Source organism: Gekko japonicus, unplaced genomic scaffold (genome assembly GCF_001447785.1).
Source record: "Gekko japonicus isolate JY-2015 unplaced genomic scaffold, Gekko_japonicus_V1.1 scaffold185, whole genome shotgun sequence".
Lineage (NCBI taxonomy): Eukaryota > Metazoa > Chordata > Lepidosauria > Squamata > Gekkonidae > Gekko > Gekko japonicus.
The window spans coordinates 1179736-1205462 of NW_015176457.1; the positions used below are offsets into that span (position 1 = coordinate 1179736).

The following is a 25727-nucleotide window of genomic DNA, read 5'->3' on the forward strand; positions in this document are numbered from 1 at the left end:
CCAGCCGGAACTCCGTTCCTGTGCGTTCCTGCCCCAAAATAGCCCTGATGTGTAACCACTACAGTAATCTAAATCCACCATCGGTTAAGGGAAGAAACAATCCCTAAAATGACATAGGCTAACAGTATCCAGACCTGGATAGCCCAGGTTAGCCCAATCTCATCAGATCTCCAAAGCTAAGCAGACGTCGACCCTGACTAGTGTTCGGACTGGATGGGCCTTTGGCCTGATCCAACATTGGCATCTCTTATGTTCTTATGGGAGGCCTCCAAGGAACACCAGGGTCAGGATGCAGAGGCAGGCAACGGCAAACCGCCTCTGAACGTCCCTTGCCTTGAAAGCCCTGCAGGGCTGCCATAAGTCAGCTGTGACTTGACGGTATTTTCCACCACCACCACAACAGTGCATAACAGCCTATAATACATAACAAGCTCAAAGTAAAAATCATCTGCCCTTCCTCTTTGTCTGTCATGGACTGTACTAATAAACAAGATGCAGTAAACTGGCCAAGAATGAAAAGGTATTGCGAGGCTCCCTTATGGACTCTGCTGCCAAAGACGCAGGTCTTTCTGACTATGAAAAGCACTCAGCAAAGCCACTGTTTGCCTCAAAGTGGAAGAGGATCAAGTGAGCCCTAAAGCATTATTGAGAACCAAGGAGAAGGCGGGGTTTGCTAGTGGACTTTGCTATTTGCCACTGGACTAAAGAAAGGCTCCATTGTGCTTTGTTGGATATTTAAGCCTAAGGGTTCTGGTGCATTCAAGTATCTGCATAGGAACCAGATCATTTACTTTAAGAGGAAATATTTTAATGGGTATGATTCCCCCCCCCCCTCTCTATGTGTGTCTCCGTTTTAGGAAACATTTTCCTTTAGTGCTTTACAAACCTATGTGCAGTTCTGCCTCTGGCGGGGTACTAGCTTAGTCACAGAGGAACAAAAGGCCAGTCTTGAAAGTAAATAATACCATGTTTTCCATGCACTTTTCTCTGCATTTACTGTACGTGTAGAAAGCAGGCAGAGCTATTCAGTTGAGGAAGAGGATGAGGTCTGTTAGCACTGAAGCGGGGCTGAATTCTGGAGCTGTGTATCTGTAAATGAGAAGTGATGCTGTTGTAATGGTGGAAGATGTAAAAGCATTCACATCATGACCCTATGGTGAACCACTGAGATAGTGTGCTCCCAGAGATGCATAGTACCAAAGGAAACGCAGAACTCTCTGGAGCATCTACCCTATATTTTTGGTGGCTATTCCAGTAGCTGACTGACTTGTAGATATTGCAGCAAGGCAGAGGTCATTTCGGGGGGGATCGCGGGGGATCACAGTTCCCCCGGGTGAGGTACGGGGGCGGGGCACATTGGCCTTATGACACACTTCCGGTGATGTCAGGGGGTGTGGCCTTATGACACATGTCCGGTGATGTCAGGGGGTGTGGCATATGCTAATGAGTTATGCTAATGAGTTCCCCTAGCTCTTTTTCTACGAAACGACCCCTGCAGCAAGGTATAGCCAACAGGATTACTGATCCCAGGCATCTTCATCCAGTTCCAATGTAGCACAAGCTGCCTGGTTTACTAAGAAGCCGAAGTGGATAAAGTGGAAAGTGAGATAGCAAAGAAAGAAGACAACTCATAACTTGCACAAATGCAGAAAAGGACTGCTCTGGATGCAACTGTGGGTTATAAAACATTCCCTGGGCATAATATCTACCGTATATCAGGCCTTGTTAAAACAACAAAAACAGTAATACAATTCATTCCCTTCAGTTCAGTTCATTATCAGCCACAGGCCATAACAATCAGTACAAAACACTTCATGTATACATGTGAGACAAACATCCAAAATAACATTCAAATTAAAGCAATTAATTTAAGAAATCTAATTTTCCCCAGAGCAACCTTGTATATAATATTTAAAACTATTAGGAAAAATGCAAATATTAATACAAATTGATATGGAATGAAGATACAGATTTTTCAAAAATATTATTTAATTCTGCTTAAAAACCCCTAGGTTTTGGGATTTCTGGAGGCATGAAAAGCAATGTCCGTACTTACTTTCCCTTCAACCCAAATCTCAGTAAAAAAAATATACTTTTTCCTCTCTTGGGGAGGGGGGAGGTTTAAAGCCAGAATCAGACTGTATTCCTCTTCCCCAACCAACAATGTCCCAGAATACAAGTTTTATAGGCAGGGTTTTTAAAAGAGGGAAAGAAAAGGCTATTATAGACCATATTTATTTCACTAATAGAAATATCTCCTGTGAATATGGCACCATTCAACTAGTTGGTGGTGACAGCACAAATTCCCTTAGCTCTTTTTGTCATATATTAAAGTCCTGATTCAAATTTAAAGGGGATACTTCAGGAAGTTATCAGACAAGGCCTGTAGGAAAGATGCAAGGTAGTATTAAAAAATTGAATTCTGTCCTGTAAATCACTATGAGAGAAGCCCATACTGGTTCTACTACCCACATGAGAAAAATAAGTAGCTGCTGTTTCAAAAGACAGGACTTGTTGCTGGAAGACTTTATTTATTTATTCAGGGTGCCTATTTGCAGTCTCTCCATATAGATGCCTCAGGTGACATCCGGCAGAATCAATAAACAATTAAAATCAACCCAAAACCTAAAACCGACAATAATCAATAGAAGTCACAAGTGAAAGAGCTCAGACAAATAGACATAAGAAAACAGAAAAACTACCTTTCTAGAGCCTGCATTTGATATATTTATAGCCCTTGTTTCAGTCCAGTTGGCTCCCAAAGAGTCCTACAATTAAAATGTCCATAATATACCAGCTTGGGCAACATTGCATTCTTAGGAAAGAGTAAGAGGGAGGTGTACAAAGGAAAATCTTCTAGAACCATCTCACTGCACACATCAAGTTGCAGAGGAAGAAGTCCTTGGATCCTAGAACATAATAAAATCCACAGTACAGCTACTATCTCAGTATGAATCTTGAGTTGGAGGAGGGGCAACTAACACAAGAAAATGGCTGAACTGATGTTACAGGAAGCTTTCCAAGGGCTCCGGAACTCTTTTCATTAACCTCATACCCACTTTCCCTTCCTTCCTTCCTTCCTTCCTTCCTTCCTTCCTTCCTTCCTTCCTTCCATCCATCCTTTGCGGGAGGAGATTCTAGATAGGGAATGGCACAAGCCATTTCAAAGGGAAATCTTGTGATTTAGCGAACAAGTTTTACTCCTTTGCCACAGGACATCAGGTCTCCTACTAATGAATATCACAGTGGGTGCCATAACTTCTAAAGCAGTAGTACCCAAGGAAGGATGGACAGGAGATGTCCAGTGACCACTGAGGTACAGAGAGTGAATTTACACTTTGGAAAAGCTAGGGTGGGGTATAAATCCGATCTCTTTTCACTTATCTCTCTTCTTCAGTGAAATAGTGTTCGTAAATATTATTTCTTGTGGACAATTCCATGAGAAAATTAAAATTATGGCCATCAAATTACAAGAGCTGGAATTCTGGTTCAGGTATCAAACTACCAATAAAAGCCTTTTTTATACAGAAGCAAATAAAACATTTCCTCCATGATTAGAGTGTGCCACGTGACTTGTAAATTTCCCACATCATTGTAGGCATTCAGTATGTAATTCTGACTGCTACCACAGCCAAAGCTGTCCCTTGGCTTATTGTTCTAGAACGGGGTGGCCAAACTTGCTTAATGTAAGAGCCACATAGAATAAACAAATATTACATGTTTTTATTGGAAAATATGAAGAGTTGCTTTTTATTAACATTAAATAAGACTGTCAAAAATAAAACAAAAGGGGTAAAAACAGATATTGATAATATTTATTTGTCCAATGATATTTATTTGTTTGCTAATGATATTTATTTGTCTAAGAGAGAGAGAAAGAGAGAGAGAGGTGGAAAGAAAGAATGAAAGAGGTAGGAAGAAAGACAGAGAGAAAAACAAAGAAAGCAGATGGGGGAGGGAGGGAGGAAGGAAAGAAGAGAGAAAGAGAAAGGAAGGAGGGGAGAGAGATAAAGAAAGAAAGGTGGAAAGAAAGAAATAAATTGGAAAGAAAGCAAATAAATGGAGGGAGGGGTGGAAAGAAAGCAACTTTAACTTTAAATGTGTCTTCTAACCCCCTCACGCCCCCACGCTAGCTGGCTTGGCGAAGGGATTTAAAGAGACAAATGCCTTCTCCAAGTCGGGGGGGGGGGGGCTTTGAGAACATATTTAAAGTTAAAGTTGCTTTCTTTCGCTGCACCCCTCCCCCTACCTCAAGCCTACCCAGGGAGGGGAACACTGGCTAGGGAAGGGAAGACCGATCGGGGAGGCATGCTTTCCCTTCGGTTCCCCAGCTGCCCTGCCGGGAGCCCCACAATATGTGGGAAAGAGCAGCATGTGGCTCCCGAGCCTCAGTTTGGCCACCCGTGTTCTAGAACATCCAGGATGTGTCTCTCTCTCTCTCTGTGTGTGTACAAACGGTGCTTTGCCCATTTTTAACTGACTTTCATCTGTAGACCAACTAAAGGGAAATTGGCTTTTCAAAATAGTCTTCAAATATTAATTGATATGAGCCCTGAATCTTGTTGTCAAAACCCAGTTATCACATTTGCACAGCCATTTAAATCAATGTTAATCTTGGTCAGTCACCTATAGTTATTTTTCTCTCTCAGAGAAAACCAGAATTTTTAGTGGCACAGTCACAATGGGAACCTTTGCACATTTGGCAATGTCCGGGCACCTGGAAGGAATGAAGCAACCTCCCAGTTCCCCTGCCTGCATAGTGCATGCAAATTTATGTTGTTCTTTGTTACTCCTCTGGCTGTGTCCATCGACATTTTATACTGTTGCGTAAATCGCAGGGCTCTTTTTGTAGCAGGAACTCCTTTGCATATTAGGCGACACACCCCTCATGTAGCCAATCCTCCAAGAGCTTACAGAGCTCTTCTTATAGGAGCTACTCTAAGCTCTTGGAGGATTGGCTACATTAGGGGTGTCGCTTAATATGCAAATGAGTACCTGCTACAAAAAGAGCCCTGCGATGTATTTGTAAAACCAGGAATCTGCTCATACACACCAGTTTGTAGAACTGGCATGGCATTAGCCAAAATACCAGAAAGCTCTGGAAAATTCTACTCGATCCTTTTGGCTAACTGGAATGAATTAGTCTCTCTGTGTGGTTTCTTTGTTTTGTTTTTATCTGACCTTTTCCTACAATTTGGCCCTGAATATTTCAAGGGATCTCTTTATAGCCATTTGGAATGCCAGATCAAACTTTTAAAATGAGGAGAGTACATATAGCATTCAGCATAAGAGGCATCCACTAGGTTTTATACAGTTGTTATATTCTGGAATAAGAAGAAGATCTAATAGAAATCCCTTAATGTAATAAAAGACATCACAGATACACTCTTATGGCCACTTGGCTGATTTTCATGCATGTGGCGAAAAGGAGCATTGCCCGTGGGAGAAAAGTGAGGGGGGAAAAACATAAACCTGATATTTAAGGAACTAAGTCTCAGTGCTCTCCACTGAGGCATTTCTACCTTCTCTTTGTAGGTCTGTACCAATGGAGCATTTAGAATCCTACACGGAACAAGAGTAGATTTCAATGTGTATTTAGTGCTATACTAAAGTGGAGGCCTTTACCCCTCCCTTAAGGTGTCTGCATCACAAAGGAAATAAACCTTAGTGCTAAGACCCCCAGAGCTTAAATGTCTATTTTGCATGCCGAGCTGTACCTTTGATGGGATGTGTGCATTTGAAACCTGCCCTTGTACTTGCAGTTTCAGAGAGAAGTCTCCCGAAGGGAAAGTTTCTAAAACAAGTTTAAAACTTTGTAAGGGGGGGAGGGGAGCAACTGCATACTTTTTATTCAGACTTAATATCTGAATATTGCATAGTAAAACAGCAACTAAAAGGAGACAGAATCGTTCTAATAATTTTGGCAACTTAAAAACAGCACTGGGGAGAGAAAGGGTACAAAACAGAAGATGTGATATGTAGAATTACAAAAGGGCATTATTAAAAGCAGAGCTGTAATGCTTTTTGCCTGTATTTCATCCTGCTTTTAAGAAGCATTGATGCTGAACGATGTGATATGTTTAGATATTAGACAACTAGGGTTGCCAAGTCCGTTTTTCGTTGTGGCAGGGGGCTCCCGGACGGTGTCCCGAGCGCGCGCGCCGCGTGCACGTCAGCTGGAGGTGACGTGATGACGCCGGGCATGCTGGGGGCGGGGCCAATCATCACATCACCTCCGGCTGACGTGCACGCCGGGGTGGGTTTTCCCCCGGGGCCTGATTCCGCGGCGGTGGAAATCGGGCCTCCAAAGTGGGGAGAAATCCGCCCCCCGGGGGGACTTGGCAGCCCTATAGACAACTGTACTACAACAGCAAAGCTATATGGCAGAGTCCTGCATTAATTAAATAGCCATTTTCCCCTTGCCCCGTATTTAATGTATGCAGGTCTTTTATAAATAGGGTTGCAAACTCTAGAGTGGGAAATTACTGGAAATTTTGAGAGTGGAGCCTAGGGACATGGCTGGCCCCCCCATGTCCCCCTTCATGGGTCTTCTGCTGGTTGCCAGGCCGGGCCTAATGACCCTAGAGCTAGAATAATTATTGGGAGAGAGGGAAGACTAGCAATGGATTCTGCATTAAAAGAACATAAATTCTGTTTTCAAAATCCTTACTCTGTAGTTGAATTCAAGCTTACGCAACTTTAGATTTTTGTGTGTGTGTTCTTTTTATTTTCCAACATTTCAAACTGTTAAAATTTACAAGGGAGAATGGGAGGAAAGGGTTGAAATTCATCCTGGGAGTTGAAGGCAATGAAAGCAGAGAACGGAAAGGGAGAACATCTCTAGACTGCAGAAGTAATCCTACCTGTTGCCTACCGGAAGTCTTGCTCATCCAGCTTTTGGCTCCTTGGGCTGCAGTGCTGTCTGCATTGATGGCCTTGGCTCTTAGGTTGTGGTCACATGATCATTTTGATCGGGTATCACCGCTGTTCCCTCTCGCATTTAAAATTGCTGATCAGATGGCCGCATCCGTCTCCCGCACCGAAGTGGGCTCACTTGCTCAATCCTCCCGGTTCCCTAGCGAGTTTTCCTACACCCGGGAAATCAAGTACTTTCCGGATATTTGTGCTTTGAATCCATGATTTTGGTTGAAGTCAATGAAATTGAACAACCTTTACAGCCCTTAGTGGAAAGACATTGTCAGGGTTATCTAGTTAGTTATGAAAAGTTTTGGGTTTTTTTAATGGAAACTGGTGGTATTTGAGGAACGGTATGATGTATGAGGAACATATAAAAGCGATGTGTGACCTTGCTGTCTTTCCTTGTTGGCTGTATGTTCTATACCCTTATGCCACAGTGGACTATACAAGTTGCATTGCATTGGAAAAACTTGGTATATTGATGTAAACATCTCTTGATCGGGTACCATTTGTAGCAGTGCAAAGCTGTTGAGTAATCCTGCCTTTTTATCCTGCCCTTCTTCCAAGGAGCTCATGGCAACATGTATGATTCTCCAGTCCTGCATTTTATCCTTGTAACAACCCTTTGAGGATGTATAGGCTCAGAAACAATGACTGGCCCAGGGCCAGCCAGGAAGTTTCATGTCAAGTAGGAATTTATACCTAGGTCTTCCCAGTATTACTCCAGCACTCGCTAACCACTATACCACACTATAGCTCTCCTTGAGCTCCCGCTTTGAAGCACTAACTGACATGGGAAAAGTCATATATCTGTCTGTAAAGGTAAGCTGTGCACACATGGCCCCCATTCAGATTTGGAGCCACACAGGTGGGGGGAATATTTAGCTCTTCAGCCGCTCCCAGTTTTGCTAATCAAAACTGGGCTTTCTATGCTGTTATTAGTACCTTAAAGGAAAAAAGATGCATCCTTTAAAAAACAGTCTTTTTCTATTTAAAGCAGAGGGAACCTGGTTTTGATTAGCATAATGAAGCAGAATAAAAGGGTTAAATCCCCCTCTCTGCTTGCCGTGATCTAAATTATGGCTAGTCACTTGCAAAATTGGCCTTTTACAGATGGATTAACATAGCGAAAACGCAGTGTGCCAATGAGAGAGGGTTTTAAGTTTGTATTCCATCTGCAACATAGATTTTGACTGCTTAGGCAGAGCTATTTTTATACAATAACAATGATGCTTGTATTTTCTAGGTTAAAACTGGAAGAGAGAAGAAAGACCTTAGTTAAAAAACTTGAAGAAACCACTAAACTAACTACTTATTTGCATTTGCAGCTTAAAAGGTGAGTTTGGACTGTTCGTGCTGTTTGTGTGCTGCTTGTTTTGCAAGATCATTTGAATATCACTATTCAGGATGAGATTTTGTGAACAGTTTTACATTTTGTCACATAAAAATGTGCTGTGTAGCTGCTATGGAATGTTTGGCTCCCTACTGCTTTTATCAGGTCTGCCCTGTGTCAGCATTGCCTCTACTGCGCACAGTTACTTATGGATTATTCATTCATTTAGAGCCTTTTAACTTCATATTAAATCATTGTGGGCATCACAACAGTTAATAAAACAATTTGAAACAAAAATAATTACAGCAAAACCTAATATATTAAAGTAATACATATGAGAAGATGGGGGTAGTAACAAACCTGAACTCTTTTCCCTGTCCCATTTCTCCAGGACATAGGCCCTTCAGGTAGGGTTGCCAGGTCTTACCTGGCCGCTAGTTGGGGGGGGGTCCAGTCTGGGTCCGGGAGTCTTCTGATACGCACGCAAAGCACGCGTGCCACAATGTCATCACCCAGAGGTAACATCATCATGCTAGGCACATTGGGCGGGACACTGTAGCATTTGGGCTAGTCACATGCTAGAGTGTCCCCTGCATGAAGTGCCCAGTGCGATGATCTCACCTCCAGGTGACGTCATTGTGCTGGACATGTTGTGTGGGATGGGGCTCTTCAGGGGCGGGGCTTCCCCCCACTGGCCAGCTGGCTGGCAGCGAATTGGGGGCCCCAAAATCAGGGGAACTCCCGCCCCCATCAGGGGGGTGGCAACCCTGCCTTCAGGTGCAGTTGCCAAGAAAACTTGTCAACAGTCACAGGCAGGGCAGGGCTTAGGGTCGCCAGCTCTGGACTGGGAGATTCTTGGAGATCTGAGCCAGAGCTTGTAAAGGTCACCATCTGGTGAGAGAAGGAACCGAAGCAGGGGATACGGCCATAGAGCCCGCCTAGAGTGTCCCCTGCATGAAGTGCCCAGTGCGATGATCTCACCTCCAGGTGACGTCATTGTGCTGGACATGTTGTGTGGGATGGGGCTCTTCAGGGGCGGGGCCAGCTGCCTGGCAGCGAATTGGGGGGCCCAAAATCAGGGGAACTCCCGCCCCCATCAGGGGGATGGCAACCCTGCCTTCAGGTACAGTTGCCAAGAAAACTTGTCAACAGTCACAGGCAGGGCAGGGCTTAGGGTCGCCAGCTCTGGACTGGGAGATTCTTGGAGATCTGAGCCAGAGCTTGTAAAGGTCACCATCTGGTGAGAGAAGGAACCGAAGCAGGGGATACGGCCATAGAGCCCGCCCTGCAAAGCAGCCTTTTTCTCCAGAGGAACTAATCTCTGTAGTCTGGAAATCAGTTGTTATTCTGGGAGATCTCCATTCCCTGCCTGGGGACTGCCAACAGTGGGAGCTTCTCTTAAGCCACTGCTCTTAAAGCAACAATAATTGCGCCCTTTTCTCTCCTTGGGTTTTCCTGTTGCTGCTGTGGCTTGTGCTACAGGAAAACCGCAAGCTATAGGTGAGAGGCGGGATGTAAAATACTTTTTATTCCTTTTTATCATTAGTATTGAATAGTCCAGAAGAATTTTCTTGAGTCAGGTAGTGTGATTCACATGCTGGTGGAAATGTTCACATTTAAGCTGACTTAGAGCTGTTGGAGTAGAGGGGACCGACTCCCCTGAAACAATTGCTGAAACTGTCCAGACGTCCCTTTCTCATGGTGCTCCAGGCTACACTGAAGCGACGAGGAGGATCAATCCACTGTAGATCCCGCCCCCATCAGGGGGGTGGCAACCCTGCCTTCAGGTGCAGTTGCCAAGAAAACTTGTCAACAGTCACAGGCAGGGCAGGGCTTAGGGCCGCCAGGTCTGGGCTGGGAGATTCTTGGAGATCTGGAGGCAGAGCTTATAAAGGTCACCATCTGGTGAGAGGAGGAACCTAAGCAGGGGATACGGCCATAGAGCCCACCCTGCAAAGCAGCCTTTTTCTCCAGAGGAACTAATCTCTATAGTCTGGAAATCAGTTGTTATTCTGGGAGATCTCCATTCCCTGCCTGGGGACTGCCAACAATGGGAGCTTCTCTTAAGCCACTGCTCTTAAAGCAACACTAATTGCGCCCTTTTCTCTCCTTGGGTAGTCCTGTTGCTTTCAGGTGGGTAGCCATGTTGGTCTGCTCCAGAAGAGATAGGTTGGAGTCAGGGCCGGCTCGAGGTGTTTCTGCGCCCTAGGCGAGGCTGCCTTATGGCGCAGGTGCCAACCTCCAGGTGGGGCCTGGAGACCTGGAGCCCTCTGGAGCCAGCCGCCCTTTTGCTGCTGCCACCACTGCATCCCCGCCCCCGCCACCCACCAAAGGGGGGAGGAGGAGGGAGGCACAGCTTGGCGCCCCATCCAGGGCCCGGCGCTCTAGGCGAATACCTAGTTCGCCAAGTGGGTGAGCCGGCCCTGGTTGGAGTCCAGTAGCACCTTAGAGGTCAAGATTTTCAGGATATACACTTTGGAATCTCAAAGCTTCCTTTTTCAGATACCAAGCGAAAGGAGCGTAGAATCTAAAAAGCATGTACCCTGAAAGTCTTGTTGGTCTCTGAGGTGCTACTGACCTTCCACTGTAGACTGGTAAATCAGATTATCAGATCATTAAACAAAGTGACCAGAATGGCCACTCAGTACAAGGGCCACTCTTCTATGGCAGCTGAAATACTGTCTGAACCTGGGTGTGTGGAATAGCCTTTTGTGTGCACAACAGTATTTTCTCAAGGTAACTATGCATTTAGGCTAATCTAAATCAGACTGATAGAAAAGAAGGCACTTACTGCATTAAAAAAAAATGGCCATCTAAGTCTTCTTTTTCACTTTAACAGTTCTTTTCATCCTCATCCTCCTCTTCAATTAAGGTTCTGGCATTCTTGCAGTGCTTATGCATTGTCTGTTTCCTCTAATGAAAGGAACACAAAATACCATAGATGGAAGGAGAAGTCATCCCAAAGAAACGTAAAAGATGAGAGGAGCCTCATAACACATTGTAGTCCAATTGCATTAAAAATGACAATTGTTGAAAGGTACAAAACATTCTGTAATCCTGCACAGTTGGTACACTCTCATGGGGCGCTGTCAGGTTGAAACAGATTTGCCATAGTTAACAAATGAGACTCCAGAAATTCTCACCAAGCTATAACTGAATATCCAGACTACAAAGCATATTTTTACAATGTGTTGTTACGCTTGTCTGCTTTATGGTCAGATCGGACTACATTTAATATTTTACCTTTTATTTTGAACTGTTAATAATCAGGCGTATAAATGTTCAAGATGACGCGCAGCTTGTTTTCATCTCTTTTTTTTGTAGTCTCTCTGCCAGTACATTATCTGTATCTTCCGGGAGCAGCCTGGGGTCCCTGGCATCCAGTCGTGGGTCTCTGAACACATCTAGCAGGGGATCGCTGAATTCCCTTAGCTCTACAGACCTGTATTATAACCAAGGTGATCAAACCACAGACCTGGACTATCAGTATAAGTTGGACTTCATGCTGCAAGAGAAATGTGGTTACATTCCATCAGGCCCTATCACTACCATACATGAGAACGAGGTGGTCAACTCCCACGGGAGAATAGGCTATAGTGATTCTTCTGGCTCTTCGGCAGCAGGCTATATCCCCAAATTAACTGAACCTCCAAAATCAGTGACCTCCTTGTCTTCAAGATCCTCCCTTTCCTCCTTGTCCCCTCCTGGATCGCCCTTGGTTTTAGAAGCTGCCTTCTCAGTGCCACCTCAAGACTCTCCATTGCACCACCTCACAGCAGACTTTGAAGACTGCGATTTGCCGAGCGATTTTGCAGGCATTAGCCTCTGTGAGAACCAAATGCTGTCGGACTCCGAAACCAGGACATCTTCTCAGTCCCTGGCAGATGATAAAGACCTCAGTGAAAATGTGAGACAGATCACATCACCTTCAAGAAGTGCAGGTAAAAATGTGATCGCGGGAAACTTGCATTTAATATACGGGTATGTGGATGTACATCTTGCTGCTTAATCTCTTTTATGGCTCTGTGGCTTGATTTGACTTAGGCTGATTTCACACAAGGAGCTGCGCTACCGTCGCGCCTCCCTTTGCCCTGTTTCCATTGGTCAATTTCCCACTCGAAGCCGTGCAGCCGTATTTTGACCCACGCCTTCGCCCGATTTTCCCCGCGGTTTTGTGATCCTAAAAAAAACAGGATCACAAAACCGTGGGGAAAATTGTGCAAAGCCGCGGGTCAAAATGCAGCCACACTGCTTCAAGTGGGAAATTGACCAATGGAAACGGGGCAAAGGAAGGCCCAACGGCAGCGCAGCTCCTTGTGTGAAATCAGCCTTAATGTAAACTTACTTCACCCCTGACCTGGATGGCCCAGGATAGCCAGATTTAATCAAATCTCAGAAACTAACGTGGTTGGTACTGGTTAGTACTTGGATGGGAAACCACTAAGGAAGTCCAGGGTTCCTATGCAGAGGCAGGCAGTGGCAAACCACCTCTGTTTGTTACTTGCCTTGAAACCCCGATGGGGGTCACCATAATTTGGCAGGGACTTGGACAGTACTTTCCACCACCAAGTTTGCTTCAGGCTTGTGCACTCCTTCCTTCATCCTCCCTTTGAATCCTCCAGTTCCTTTCTGTTCCTTTTGCAGCAAACCAAAGTTGCCATTATATCTGAATCGGCAAATTATGGTTTGCCCTTGCCCTAGGGCCAGAATTGGGAAACATGTCTTGAAGTGGTTCTGCACAAGCAATAGTTGGCTGGATTGGGTGCAGTGAAAAAAGGAGGCAGTCAAAGGCTGCCAGTGGAGACAGGAGTATGTGTGATCCTTTGTCTTTACACATGAACCAACCCCATTTGTAACTTGAATAGTTTACTTGTAAACAGGGGTCATTTCGTAGACAAAGAGGTGCAGGAACTCATTAGCATAACTCATTAGCATAACTCATTTGCATATGCCACACACCCCTGACATCACCGGAAGTGTGTCAGAAGGCAACACCCACCGCTCAGGCTCCACTGCTTGACTTGTTTTGAATGGCAGCGTTTGGGGGGGGGGGGGACAAGCAGATCTGTCCTCGCAGAGGAGGGAGGGCTTGCACCTGAATAAACCCTGGCCTTAAAGGTGCCACTGGTCCAGGCCCATAGCTAACGTGGGGCCCACAGGGCCCGGCCCCCTAACGTTTGTTCCAGGGCCCTTGGCTTCTCTTCCCCCTGAGCTCCACAGTAGCTACATGCCTGTCAGTGAAATGGGGGCCGCATGGGATCGCAGGGAAGTCATTGTGCGAGACAAGGCACAGGATTCCAGCTGTGCGCTCCACAGCTCTGAAGTACACTGATTTGCAGTTAGTCGATCAGCCCCATCTGAACCAGCACAGTCTGGGGTGGGGAGGAAAGAATGCTCATAGCTCCATACAGACATATAGCTCCATACAGACTGGCCCCCTGAGCAAAAAATTGGGCCCCCCAGCAAAAAGTTGCTACCTACGGGGCTGCACTGGTCTGTTTTGGACCGGGGGGGCGGGGGGAGCTCTGCAACTTACCTGGCTGCTTCTTGCTCTGACTGAGGGCTGCTGGGAGCAGGGGGCGGGGCTTGTTGCATGTGCCCGCCCCCTGGGCTCTTTACTGCCGGCGCTCCGCTCCTGCGCGCTCCCGCAGGAAATGACCCCTGCTTGTGAACTCCTAGAAAGGGGTAAATATGTTCTGAGAATGTCATTCAGGTTTTTAATTGCAAGGCGGTTGTAATGTTGCCAGCTTCCAGGTAGGGCCTGGAGATCTCCCAGAAATACAACTGGCCTCCAGACCACAGAGATCGGTTCCCTTGGAGAAAATGCGTGCTTTGGAGGGTGGACTCTGTGGCATCATAGCCCACTGAGATCCCTTCCGAAACCCTCCCCTTCCCAGGCTCCACTCCTAAATGCCAAGAAGTATTCTAGCCAGGAGTTGGCAACACTATGTGCATGGAACTCATTCGTAAGATAGCAAGACACTGTCTTCAGTTTCCAAGGCGTAGATTAAGAACATGGCTCAACTCATGAGTTTGTTGTGAATGGATTTCTTTACTAGCATCAAGAACTGTATTTGTATTTGCAAGACCAAACTTAGGAGGGTGTTGTTGTTTTTTAAAATCAGCATATTTAGGATTATGTTCTTTCCCAAAAGGATAAAGGGCAACAGTAAAAAGGCAGTCGGTGCTGATCTAATTAGGGTATCATCCAGTGAAGCTGCTTAGGGGTGCTCCCTCTGCGTTCTTCATTAAGAGCCTCGTCTTGGGCTTGTTTAGAACCTCTCCACCCCTTCCGACATTCAGTATTGCTCTGCCACCTTCTGGTGAAGGCGTTTAATTTCAGATTCCTTTTCCCCTTGTTACAGAGCATTATGATAGCTAATAAGGAGAGAAACTGCCAACACTGATACTTGGTTATTTGGATTGCTAAGGAACTTTGATTTGGTCAAACATTGGGATTCCTGTGGCAACTGAAACATTTTTTTTTTCACAGCACAGGCCTTCTTGTAGCAAAGAATTAGTGGCAGCGGCCAAAGTGGATTGGTGACATGCGGTATCGATAGCCACCTGTCATTGTCCAAGCTGGGCTCCCAAGGCTGACCGTCTACCATCTGCTCAGTTGCCCGAGTAAAGAAAGAAAAATCTATTAGTAGTGTGAATGACAGTATTTCAGTATTTAACTTAGGCTTAACACATTTGGCTGGGCTTAGGAAATAGTATATTCTCTACCTCACCAAAAGTGTAAGAACCACAGATGGCCAAGGGCAGACACTTTTAAGAAAGGTTTTTCTTCACATTTAGCTTTCGTGGGTCAAGAGGGGAGAGTCTGCATTCCTCTACTGTGGGCAGTGTGACATTTTTATTGGCAAGTCTTAACCTTCCCTAGTGCTCTTCCAGTGCTACAGCCATCTAAAAATCTTCCTAAAGTATAGCACTGTATATGAATGATTGTGCAGGGTGACTAGAAATCCATACAGCTTCCATCCTGCTACTAAGTGTGGTAAATTGACCTTACTTCCTGAGCCCTGAGAGTCAAGCAACTTCTGTGTTTTAAATAGGGAAGTATTCTGCCCCTCATTACCAAGGTGGAAATGTTTGAAGCAAAGGCAATGTCTGCCAACATTACAGAAGTCAAATGTAACTTGAGTTACATTTGGGCCTTCATGAGGTATTGTTGCCAGGTCCTTCCTAGCACTGGCAGGGGATGGGGGGAACTTACCAGGAGAAAAAGGAAAGCCCGGGCCATGTCACCGGTGTCACACAGGAAGTGACATCATCAAGCTGCAACATCACTGCGGCACTCTGGAATTTGGGCAAAAACTCTATGGTAAAATGGCTTCTACCATAGAGTTTTTGCCCAAATATCAAAGTGTCACCCAGAGTTTGCTGGTGTGATGACATCAGTTCCGGTGCAGCATGGGCATCATAGCCTGGGCCTTCCTCTTTCTTCTGGTAAGTCACTCCTCGGCCAGCTGATCGGCAGCTGGGGGATGGAGCCTGCCAGTAGGGGACCCCTGCCTTCACCGGGGGGGGGGGCAGTCTGGCAACACTATTATGTGGCCAGGGCATGATTATCATTCTACCTGCCCTAGTCTCTGTTCCTACATGTGCCAGTGTTGCTTGCCAAAAATCCATTATCTTATGTATTTCCCACTACATGCCTTGTTGCCTGACTGACATCCCCTAATATTATCTGTTCAGAATGCAAACTAAATAAAAGTATGTTATCTATTCTGCTAATATCTTATAATTCAAAGCACTGATGTTGTATACATTCGTACAAAGGGCTGCTGTGTGCTCATTTCAGAGTTTAGTACTTTTCATCCCATAGATTTCAGGGGGAAAGTTAAGCATGTACTTAATCCCCCCCCCCCAAACCTGTGCCTTTGGTTTTGGCTGTCATTGTCAAAGTCGATTTCAGACTGCTGCAGTTATTCCTGGGGGTAATCAATAAATCATGTCATCACCTTCACCCCTCTCAAAGTAGTGGAAGAAAAAGCACTTCATCATCAAGGAAAAAGCATCCCCACTGCTACAAATGAAAGGAGAAATGCAGCAATCAATCCTCTAATCTGGAGCCTTAAAATTTAAACATCTTAACAAGATGTAAAGTCATGACTCAGGAGGGGGGCGTAATGCATACCAATACACTTGGCTCCTTGGCAGATGAAAGGACTCCACAGGCCTGCAACTTATTACATTACAGGATGCTGCTTATAGTGAATGTTTCTTGCTCTCTGCAGGGCACTAGCACATGAATATGAGTTGAAGATTTAAGTGAAGTAATGGTTGGCCCTGAAGATTCCCTTGTTGGTTGTGGCCATGAAGCTAAAGCGAAAGTGGAATTAGTATTTATTACTTGCTGGGATTTCAGCAGAGAGAATTTCTATCTAATTTTTCCCGTAAATAGTAGCCGTAGGTTTTGATTTCTGTGTTGGCCAAGCAAAATAAGGACTTTGGTTTAACTGGTTCATCCAACATGCCATTTGCAATGCAATGCAATAACTCCATTACATTCATGACACTATTCTACATTTGAAGTGTGAACTGGAATTTTACCCTTGTATTGAAAAGGGGAAAGGAAGGAGGAAAAATATAACAAGATACACTTTCTTGGGATTTCTTGAGAATCAGTCCACAAGCATTGGGCACGGTTCTTCCACACGTTTGCCCTCTGTCTGCATTTTTCCTGTTGTGGAGTCAGTTTATTTTCTTCCTCACACGCCTTCAATAATGAAGATTTTCAAGGGAGGGTGCTGTCATCATCAGTGGTGTAATCGGTGGCATCATAGCACCCCCCGTTTAAACAAATTGCACTAAAATAGCAATATATCGATGGAATGTTGTAACTATAGGCTTAGCAGTTTCTCTGAACTCCCAGCTTTCATTTTAAAAAAGTAAGTTTCTAGACATTTCCCTTGCAGAGGTATAAGGGAAAAGGCATGTCTCTACAAGGGAACAGGCTAGAGACTTTTTTTGCGTGCAACGAAAGCTGGGAATCCAGAGAACCTGCTAAGCCTATTGTTACTACGCTCCAGCAATATCTCTCTATTTTAGTGCCGTTTAAGAAAAAAGAAAAATCACTTATCTTCGGCGGGGGGGAGTGGTTTGACCACAACAGTCCGATTATCGAATAATGGGTTGGAGGTGGGTGGAAGTGCGTGGGACAAGGAAAAAGCCAACTCACAATCAGCTTCCAGAAAAGCATTGGGGTAAAAGGAGTCTCAAAATAACTGTGAAAGAAAATCCGGGGGGGGGGGGGGGGCAAAAAAACCCAAAGAGAAGTGGAAACTAAAGGTACAAAAATGTGTGTGGAAGCCGGGACAAACTGAAGTGGTATGGGGCCAGAACCGATGGAAAAAACTCATGCGGAAAAGTCCAAAGCTTCAGAGGAAAACTCCGAAAATTTCATTGAGAACTCATCTCTCTCTAACCAGTACCCACAGAAGGAAGACGACATCTAGGTGTGCAGATATTATTGACCCTTTGACCTTTATTTCTAACCAAATAATATATTTATGTTATTTAACACAAAGCTCCTATTTTTCCTCCTTTTGAGATAACAAGGATTAAGGTATATGGATTAAGGTAGTATAGGATGAATCAACTTGTGGTTTTCTCTTAAGTATATTTGAGGTTTGCGTGTAGAAAACTAAGGTGTTTATAACTTTTAAATCCCATAAATGCTTCCAATGTTATAACTTAGTCATTTAAAAAAAACTGATTTTTTTTTCATAGCTTCAAAATTTCTGGAAATTTTACATCTCTAGTTGGGGCCCACAAATCTGTTGTGTTGCAACCTAGGGTTCCCAAGTCGAAAATACTCACCGGCGGGGGAGCCTTGGCTGGCTCCGGGAGCTGTCCCCGGATGCGCGTACGTGAGAAGTGCGCGCACCGCCAGCACGTCACAGGAAGTGACGTGCAATGTCGACCACGTTGAGGGCGTGGCCACAATCGTGGGAGGGAAAACCATAGATTCGGGCCACGCCCCCAACGTGGTCAACGTGCACGTCACTTCCTGTGACGCTGCTCTTCGGGGGGCAGAGTTCCCCCCGGGGCCCGATTCCGCGGCAGCGGAAACCGGGCCTCCAAAGCGGGGGTTTACCCACCCCCACTTGGCAGCCCTATTGCAACCTAAGATGGGCTGCACCTGTAGAACACCATCCCCTTTTCGTTTTTTTGTTTAGGGTGTGTATCTGAGTTTGAGTAGGAGAACACCAGACATTAACTTGTTACAAGGGAGGAAATGTCCCCTGTACCTTTAATAGTTCTGAAGAAGGTAGAATTTCAATACGCCTGGCTTTCCTTAGTGCCACATAACAAGCTGGAACTATTTGTTTGGGGTTAAAATTCCCGGAGTCTGAAAAGGCTGAAACTGTTGCAATTATACATTTTGTGATTATAAACCATTATAATGAAATTAAAGGGGGGTAACCTGGAGTTTTATTGTGTTTTGGAGTTTTATTGTGTTTTATATGTTTTGAAGTTGTTTTGGGCCATGGAGAAAGGCAGGGCATAAATATATATAATAAAACGTTTCCCCTTGATGCCTAGTATCCTTTTAAGCTTTACTGTGATTGCAGAGCTTTGTATATACAATTTCATCAATGTAACCTAAAAAAATCCTTTTCATTCTCTTGCCATTAGATGTTGACTTACCAAGAAGAACTGTAAGTCACCTGCTTGAGGAGAAGGCAGGAGGATGTGTATCGGCTGCAGTGTCTGATGAGTCCGTGGCTGGAGACAGTGGTGTATACGAAGCTTCTGTAAAACAGTAGGTTTGAGGAGCAAAGCAGTTTTGTCTGTCTAGAAACAGAATTCCAGCATCTGCTGCTGTCATTCCCAGGGATTTGCAGCAATTTGAACATCAGAATACATTTAAACTGGAGATATTTCAGAATTAATGTGTTCATAGGGTTGTTTGTTTGAGATTTTGGCACTTGTGGACAAATTTGCTTTGGGTGGATGCTGTCATTCCCCTTCTTCCTTCACAGTCCTGAGCCTCACCGGCCCACACTGTTGTTTAATCACAGGTCACTATAGCAACCCCTGGAATTTTTGTGGATGACATGATGCTGCTGCCTCTGAAATGACATCATCAGCGTAACGAAATGACACTCCGAGATGAGGCAACATCAGCGGGGTCACCACAGCCAATTAAATTAGATGGCAGTGAGGACAAATGAGGCTGAGTACTGAGAAGAGCGAGAATTAGGAAAATTGCACAGACAAGAAGCAGCAGCCCGGAGAATCTGGAACTGGCACAACACAGATGCCAACTAGGTTGAAACCAATTTAAGAGTTTGAGATGCTGTATCTTCTGCTGTATTGAGGCTCTGCTTTCAAACCTTCTGTGCAGGCTTCAGTTAAATTTAAAAAACCACAGTTGTTCGGACAATGGAGAGTTGGCTAAGCTGAATAACGTAAAAACTTGACAGGTTTCGGAATATTGTTAAACAAGAAGGTGTTGCACCATTTTTTTAAAATGTAAGCATCGTTTAAAATGAAGAGGGGAGCATGTACTACTCAGTCATAATAGGAGGGAGACGAGAAAGCCCCTTTCCTTCTCACTCTTGTGAGACAGAAGGAGATGGGAAGGATCTGGTAGCACCGCTTGCCACCTGACTTTCAGATTTCCAGACCGAGAGCAGATAGGGAGACCCCCTGCCAAGTGCCAACCCTTTCTTCCGCTTCTGAAATCCTGAGATACCAAATCAGGGTGCTCAGTTCATGCAAATGTATCTAGCAGATGGGGGGAAGGTGTCACAAAGGAAAACTTTATTAGGAAAACGAAAAGGGATTTCAGAGAGAACGGAGGCAGGAAAGAGGCTGGGTGAGAAAAGCAACTAAGAAACAAAACAAAACCCTAAATGCTGCTAGCTAAACCTTTCCCCTGGCATTCCACTTATGTTATTCCATTGATCCGAGCGCATGCCTTCCCAGCATGGACACAAAACTGACACTTGGTGTTCTTTGTGTGCTCCAGGGGAAAATGTGTGTTGGAGTCACTATGTTGTAGGATTTTAAAGGAACTAGCAGAGCTCACATCACATCATCTGATATTGGAGGGGGGGGGTCAATTTGATGGGCTGCTGGCATTTCCTCCCACTTGTTGGGAGGAAATCCCAATCAATAGTTATATGGTTTTGGAGGCAAAGGTGGGTGTGTTTTTACACCTTCCCAGACAAAGAGCTTCCTTCTTCCTTACGCAGATGGCTGTTTCTGGAAGCTGGAAGAATGTGATGGGCATTTCTGAGGAGCATATTCACTGAGAAAGGCATACCACTTAGGGAAAATCATACAAAAAACAGAGAGGGGAGTTACTGTTATATACACCACCCGGATCTCACTAGAACAGACCTGGCATGAAATATTTTTAGCAAAAGTGTTATCGATACAACGAACATGAAATTGAGCAAACTCCAGAGGATGGCAGAAGACAGGAGGGCGTGGCGTGATGTGGTCCATGGGGTCGTGAAGAGTTGGACTCAACTGTGCGACTGAACAACAACAACAACAAACAGAGACTGAGGATTTCCCAGTATTAAGTCTTGGCTCTAATAATGCAAATGTAGGTTCACATCCTCATATAGTGACTTCAAGGACAGAAGAATTTTGATGTGTGGTTAAGAACTAGCCTCTTTAAAAAATCTATGTATAATAATCCAAATAAATAACCCAGTAACTAGTAAAGGGGGATATGGAATGGTGTGGTATAACCTGATCTTGTCTGATCTCAGAAGCTAAGCAGGGTCAGTACTTGGATAGGAGACCATCAACTCTGCCAAGGAAGGCAATGGCAAACCATCTCTGCTTCTCATTTGTTTTGAAAGCATCTAACTTGGGTCAGTTGCGACTTGATGGTGCACACTTACATAAACAGCAAAGAAGAAACCTGGGGTGGATTTGCAAAGTTGGGGGGAAATGGAGAGTGTCTATCTCCAGTACCAGTCTGTTCTTTCTTTGCTCATGCAGGCAATCATAAAACTATAAAGAGTCTTTCAGGGTGACTCTTCAAATAAGTGGCCATGAAGGAGAGAAACCTTAGTATTATTTCCTAAATCCATAAATAAGATGCAACTTCATGCTATCTCACTATGAGAGGTTCACTAGACAGGGTACTAAAAGTTTTGCAGATTGGATTGATGCTCCAATCAACATTTCATTTCGCTATAATGTAAGTAGAGTAAGTAAAGTAAGTACAGCTGCGGTGGCTCAAGTGGTTAAGACGCTGAACTGCAGGCTGTGGATGGTCAGTAGTTCAGTAGTTCAAGACCGGATGCCGCATGATGGAGTGAGCTACCATCTCTAGTTCCAGCTCCTGCCAACCTAGCAGTTCAAAAGCAAGAAATTGCAAGTAGATAAATAGGTACCACTTTGGTGGGAAGGTAACAGTGTTCCGTGTGCCTTGGTGTTCAGTCATGCCAGCCACATGACCACGGAAACGTCTTTGGACAGGGCTGGCTCTTCGGCTTTGAAACGGAGATGAGCACCACAACCCTAGAGTCGGATTCGACTGGCTTTCAAGCAAGGGAACCTTTACCTTTTTAAGTAGAGTATATTCGTTTTCAGAGGTTTAAATATTGGTCCTTCTTAACCATTTACCTCTCCTAACCCCCTTTTATCCCGGTTCTCCAGACCAAATGATAGTGAAGAGGCTGCATATGGTGAAGACGATGCCACAATCCTAGAAACTGCTCAAGTACAGATCGGACTGAGGTAAGTCCTCGTTTGTAGAAATAGCTGCTTATGGAGCACTGCAAATACATTACAAGTGCCTGATGCTGTCCCCTTGTCTCTTTTTGCTTTCTTAACAGATACGATACAAACAGCTCAAGTTTTGTGATAATTGTGGTGCAGTTACAAAACCTGCATGTCCTTTCTGTATCCCCTGGCTCCAAAGTGTAAGTACAGGGATTCCTAAAAAAACAGACTGATGGTTTAACAATGAAAATCCACTTCTGATGCAAACATCCAACTGCATTTGGCAGCCATCTTCCTTTCAGGCTGAACCTCTGTGATCGAGAGATCGCCTTCTTTCCGCACCCCCAACCGCTGCACGCGTTGCTTGTCAAGCACAACACCCTGTCTCCTTCTAGGACTCTTTCTTGTGAGATACTGTCATGGTCACCGGTTGGGTAGGGGGAGAAAAAGGCAGTTCTTCCTCCTCCTCCTCGGCACAGGAGGGTATTTAACTGTCATGGTCACCGGTTGGGTAGGGGGCGAAAAAGGCAGTTCTTCCTCCTCCTCGGCACAGGAGGGTATTCAGTACTAGGGCAGCCCTGCTGCTGAATGCCCTCTTGTCAATGAGAAGAACAAAAATCCACGTGGTAAGAATTTCCTTTCATCCTTCCTCATACAGAGGTTTTTGTACTTGTAGGGGGAAAAAAACCCTTTAATTTTCTTTTCAGTAAAAGGTGAGCACTTATCCCTGTCCCAGATGAATGTTTGCACAGAAAAATGCAAAACTCGCCTCTCTTCTTCACAGCAGAGCCCTGCCATTTAACCCCTTTTTATTTTTTCCATTCTCCCCCCCCCCCTTTGAAGGCTATATGCTTCTTCTCTCCAGTAGAAGAGCGCACGTCTCGCTTTTATCTCCAATGCCAAACAGCCCCCCTATCCTGCATACTCAGCAAAGCTCATTCTTCCTTAGCTACTGAAGGAGGTTTTCCAGCAGGGGGATTTCAGACATCCCTATGTGTCATTGTGCATCACAGACAGTCAGGGAGACGTCGGTGAATCAGCCAGGTTGAACCAAACAATCCCAGCAGCATTGCAAACTGTTCAGTTCCTCTGCCCTGGTGCCCTGAGACATTTTGGCCTTTCCTAGAATGAACACAGGTGCCCAGATTCAAGGAAAGGCCATGATAGAGACTGTAGAGGGAAAGGATCCCCTCCAGGGATCAATATGACAGTCAAATAGATAATCTTTTCCAGAAGGAGCTGACCTTAAACTGACCATACTTTTATGTTGTCACTGAGATTCGTAGGCTACCTGGAGATAGTTTTAAACATTCATTGTATGTGTGTGAGATATTTGCATTTCAAAGTGAGTGCGGTTTGAGTTTTTCATCTGATCAGCGGAATACCTTTCTTTCCTTTTTTTAACACAAGAAGCGCCTGTTTTACTAGTTGCATTTGTTTCAGTCAAGGTAGTTTAGTTTGTGGAAATATTTATCTGCCTTAAGGGCTGTTTTACGTATTAATATTTATTTATTTATTTATTTCACTTTTACCCCGCCCTCCCCGCTAGGCAGGCTCAGGGCGGCTTCCAAGAACTGACAAGCAGTATACATTCACAATAAAATATAAAACATCAGTTAAAACACAACCAGTCAATATAAAACATTCATCAGATGGCGATAAAACTAAAGTGCAATTTGGGGACACATTCAGCAGTACCGCCGCATTAGAACGTATAGGATCAGAGTTCGCCACAGGGCACTGCTGGTAAAACATCGCTCCTATCGGAACGCCTGCCTGAAAAGTTCTGTTTTCACGGCCCTGCGGAACTGTGACAAGTCCCGCAGGGCCCTGAACTTGGCAGGGAGCTCGTTTCAGTAGGACGGAGCTATAAACGAAAAAGCCCTTGTCCTGGTTACCATCAACCTGACTTCCTTAGGGCCAGGGAGGGACTGTGGCTCAGTGGTAGAGCATCTGCTTGGCCTGCAGAAGGTCCCAGGTTCAATCCCTGGCGTCTCCATGTAAAAGGACCAGGCAGGAGGTGATGTGAAAGACCTCTGCCAGTCATTTCTAACCCTGATGGACCAAGGGTCTGGCCCACTATATGGTATCTTCATGTGTGTTCATGATATGACAGTACACCGCAAGCAAATCTTCGGGGTGAAAGTAGCAGGTTTTTGCAATGTCTTTATTTGCTGGTATTTACCCTGTCCACGTATGGGCAAGGGACACTCCCACACTGTCATATTGTAACAGCGGGGAAAGGAGTTTTAGCACCAAATTAGACATGACGGCATCCGTAAGTCCAACCTGTGGACAACAATGCCATTTGAAAGCAATTTAAAAATGCTGCCCAGGCTGAGGCACTCTTGTTTAAAAAAAAAAACAGCACCTTTTCAAGTGCCTAAATGGCACACACACACACACCACGGTACATAACAACATATTATGCATAACAGCACAAGAATTCTCCCCCCCCTCCCCCGGATTCCTCATCTCATTATGCTGTCATCTCAACTGATATGTACTTATTAAAGGTATCAACGCTGGTTATCGCAGCATGCAGCAACACGGCTGTTATCCGATAGCAGCCACTCAAACCATATCACTCCGGTGCTCTCAGCAGCTGCACTGGTTACCTTTCGGCTTCCAAGTCCAATTTAAAGTGCTGGTCATTATCTTTAGAGCCCTTCACAATCTGGGCCTCTTGCTCCTCATAGACCACATCTCCTGATATCCTCCCGTGAGCTAATTGTACCCTTCTGCTGACCTCTTCCTTTCCTTACAGTGTGCTCTCTTAGGTTAGTTCATTTGGTAACTGTCAGAACTAGGGCATTCTCTCTTGTGGGACTGGTACTTTCCAACTGCTTGTCAGAATGGGAATGGCTATGCTTTTGTACATGTGTGTTGTTTTAACTCTGCTGAGCCGTTGCTGTAAATTGTTACTGCAACTTCTTGTTGCCTGCCTGTATGCGCTGCCTTGAGTCTTAGGTGCAAGTGCAGAAACATAAGTACCAAACTGAGGGGGATATAGATGAAAATAGGGCATCAGGGACAGTGAGTCCTCTGGTCATTGCAGCTGGAAAAAATCCACTGTGATAAATAAACATTCCAGACTACTGCTGGAATATATTCCTATTCAGCTAGATTCACATTGATGTTTTTCCAGGAGATCCTGTACTTGGGAACGGCTAGAGTGATTGCTATGTGAGAAAATTTGACAGTTTGCATGGAGGAGTTAGCCCTTAGATAGTTAGTAAACTCTAGGGTATTTATCTTTCAACTCCCGCCTTTGTTTTTAGAGGCCAACCACTTCATTCTTTTCTTTTCTACTTTTGGCTCAGTATCATGTTTGCAGTTCTTCTTTGTCTTTTTCATGGTGGTTTTATCAGTTTTATTTGTAAAACTTTAATGGCTCTTTGTCTTCCGCAAAGAACCTCTTCTAACTTTTTAGTATTTCTTATTTCCATTCAGATAACAAACTCTAGTGTCTGAGCAATCTCTCTGCAGCATTTTTAAATTATTTATTTGTTTGTTTGTTTATTTACAGAATTTGTATCGCACCTGTCAGTCCTTACACGAGCCACCAAAGTGGCTAACAATTTAAGTTTGGAGTAGTGGTTAAGAGTAGCCAACTCAGCCCCGTAGCTAACAATTTTTTGCTCGAGGGTCAGTGTTTTCCTCGGGGGGGCCTGCCATGCAGCCTGCTGTGGTGTAATCCATTTTCCACCTCACTCTCTGGCCGCAACCCCCATCCTTACCCCCACCCCAGGGCAGCCTCGGTAGCCGCCAC

The 25727-nt window shown here is 44.8% G+C and overlaps 1 protein-coding gene across 1 annotated transcript in view; it reads left to right on the top strand.

Annotated features, from left to right (window-relative positions):
- Positions 1 to 25727, top strand: part of WWC2 (WW and C2 domain containing 2) — a 197167-nt gene that overhangs the window by 138533 nt on the left and 32907 nt on the right. Inside the window, exons 10-14 of the mRNA XM_015426965.1 lie at positions 8165 to 8254; positions 11576 to 12192; positions 18899 to 19025; positions 21890 to 21970; positions 22069 to 22155. Coding sequence (XP_015282451.1) covers positions 8165 to 8254; positions 11576 to 12192; positions 18899 to 19025; positions 21890 to 21970; positions 22069 to 22155 — 1002 coding nt within the window. The remainder of the gene's footprint in view (positions 1 to 8164; positions 8255 to 11575; positions 12193 to 18898; positions 19026 to 21889; positions 21971 to 22068; positions 22156 to 25727) is intronic.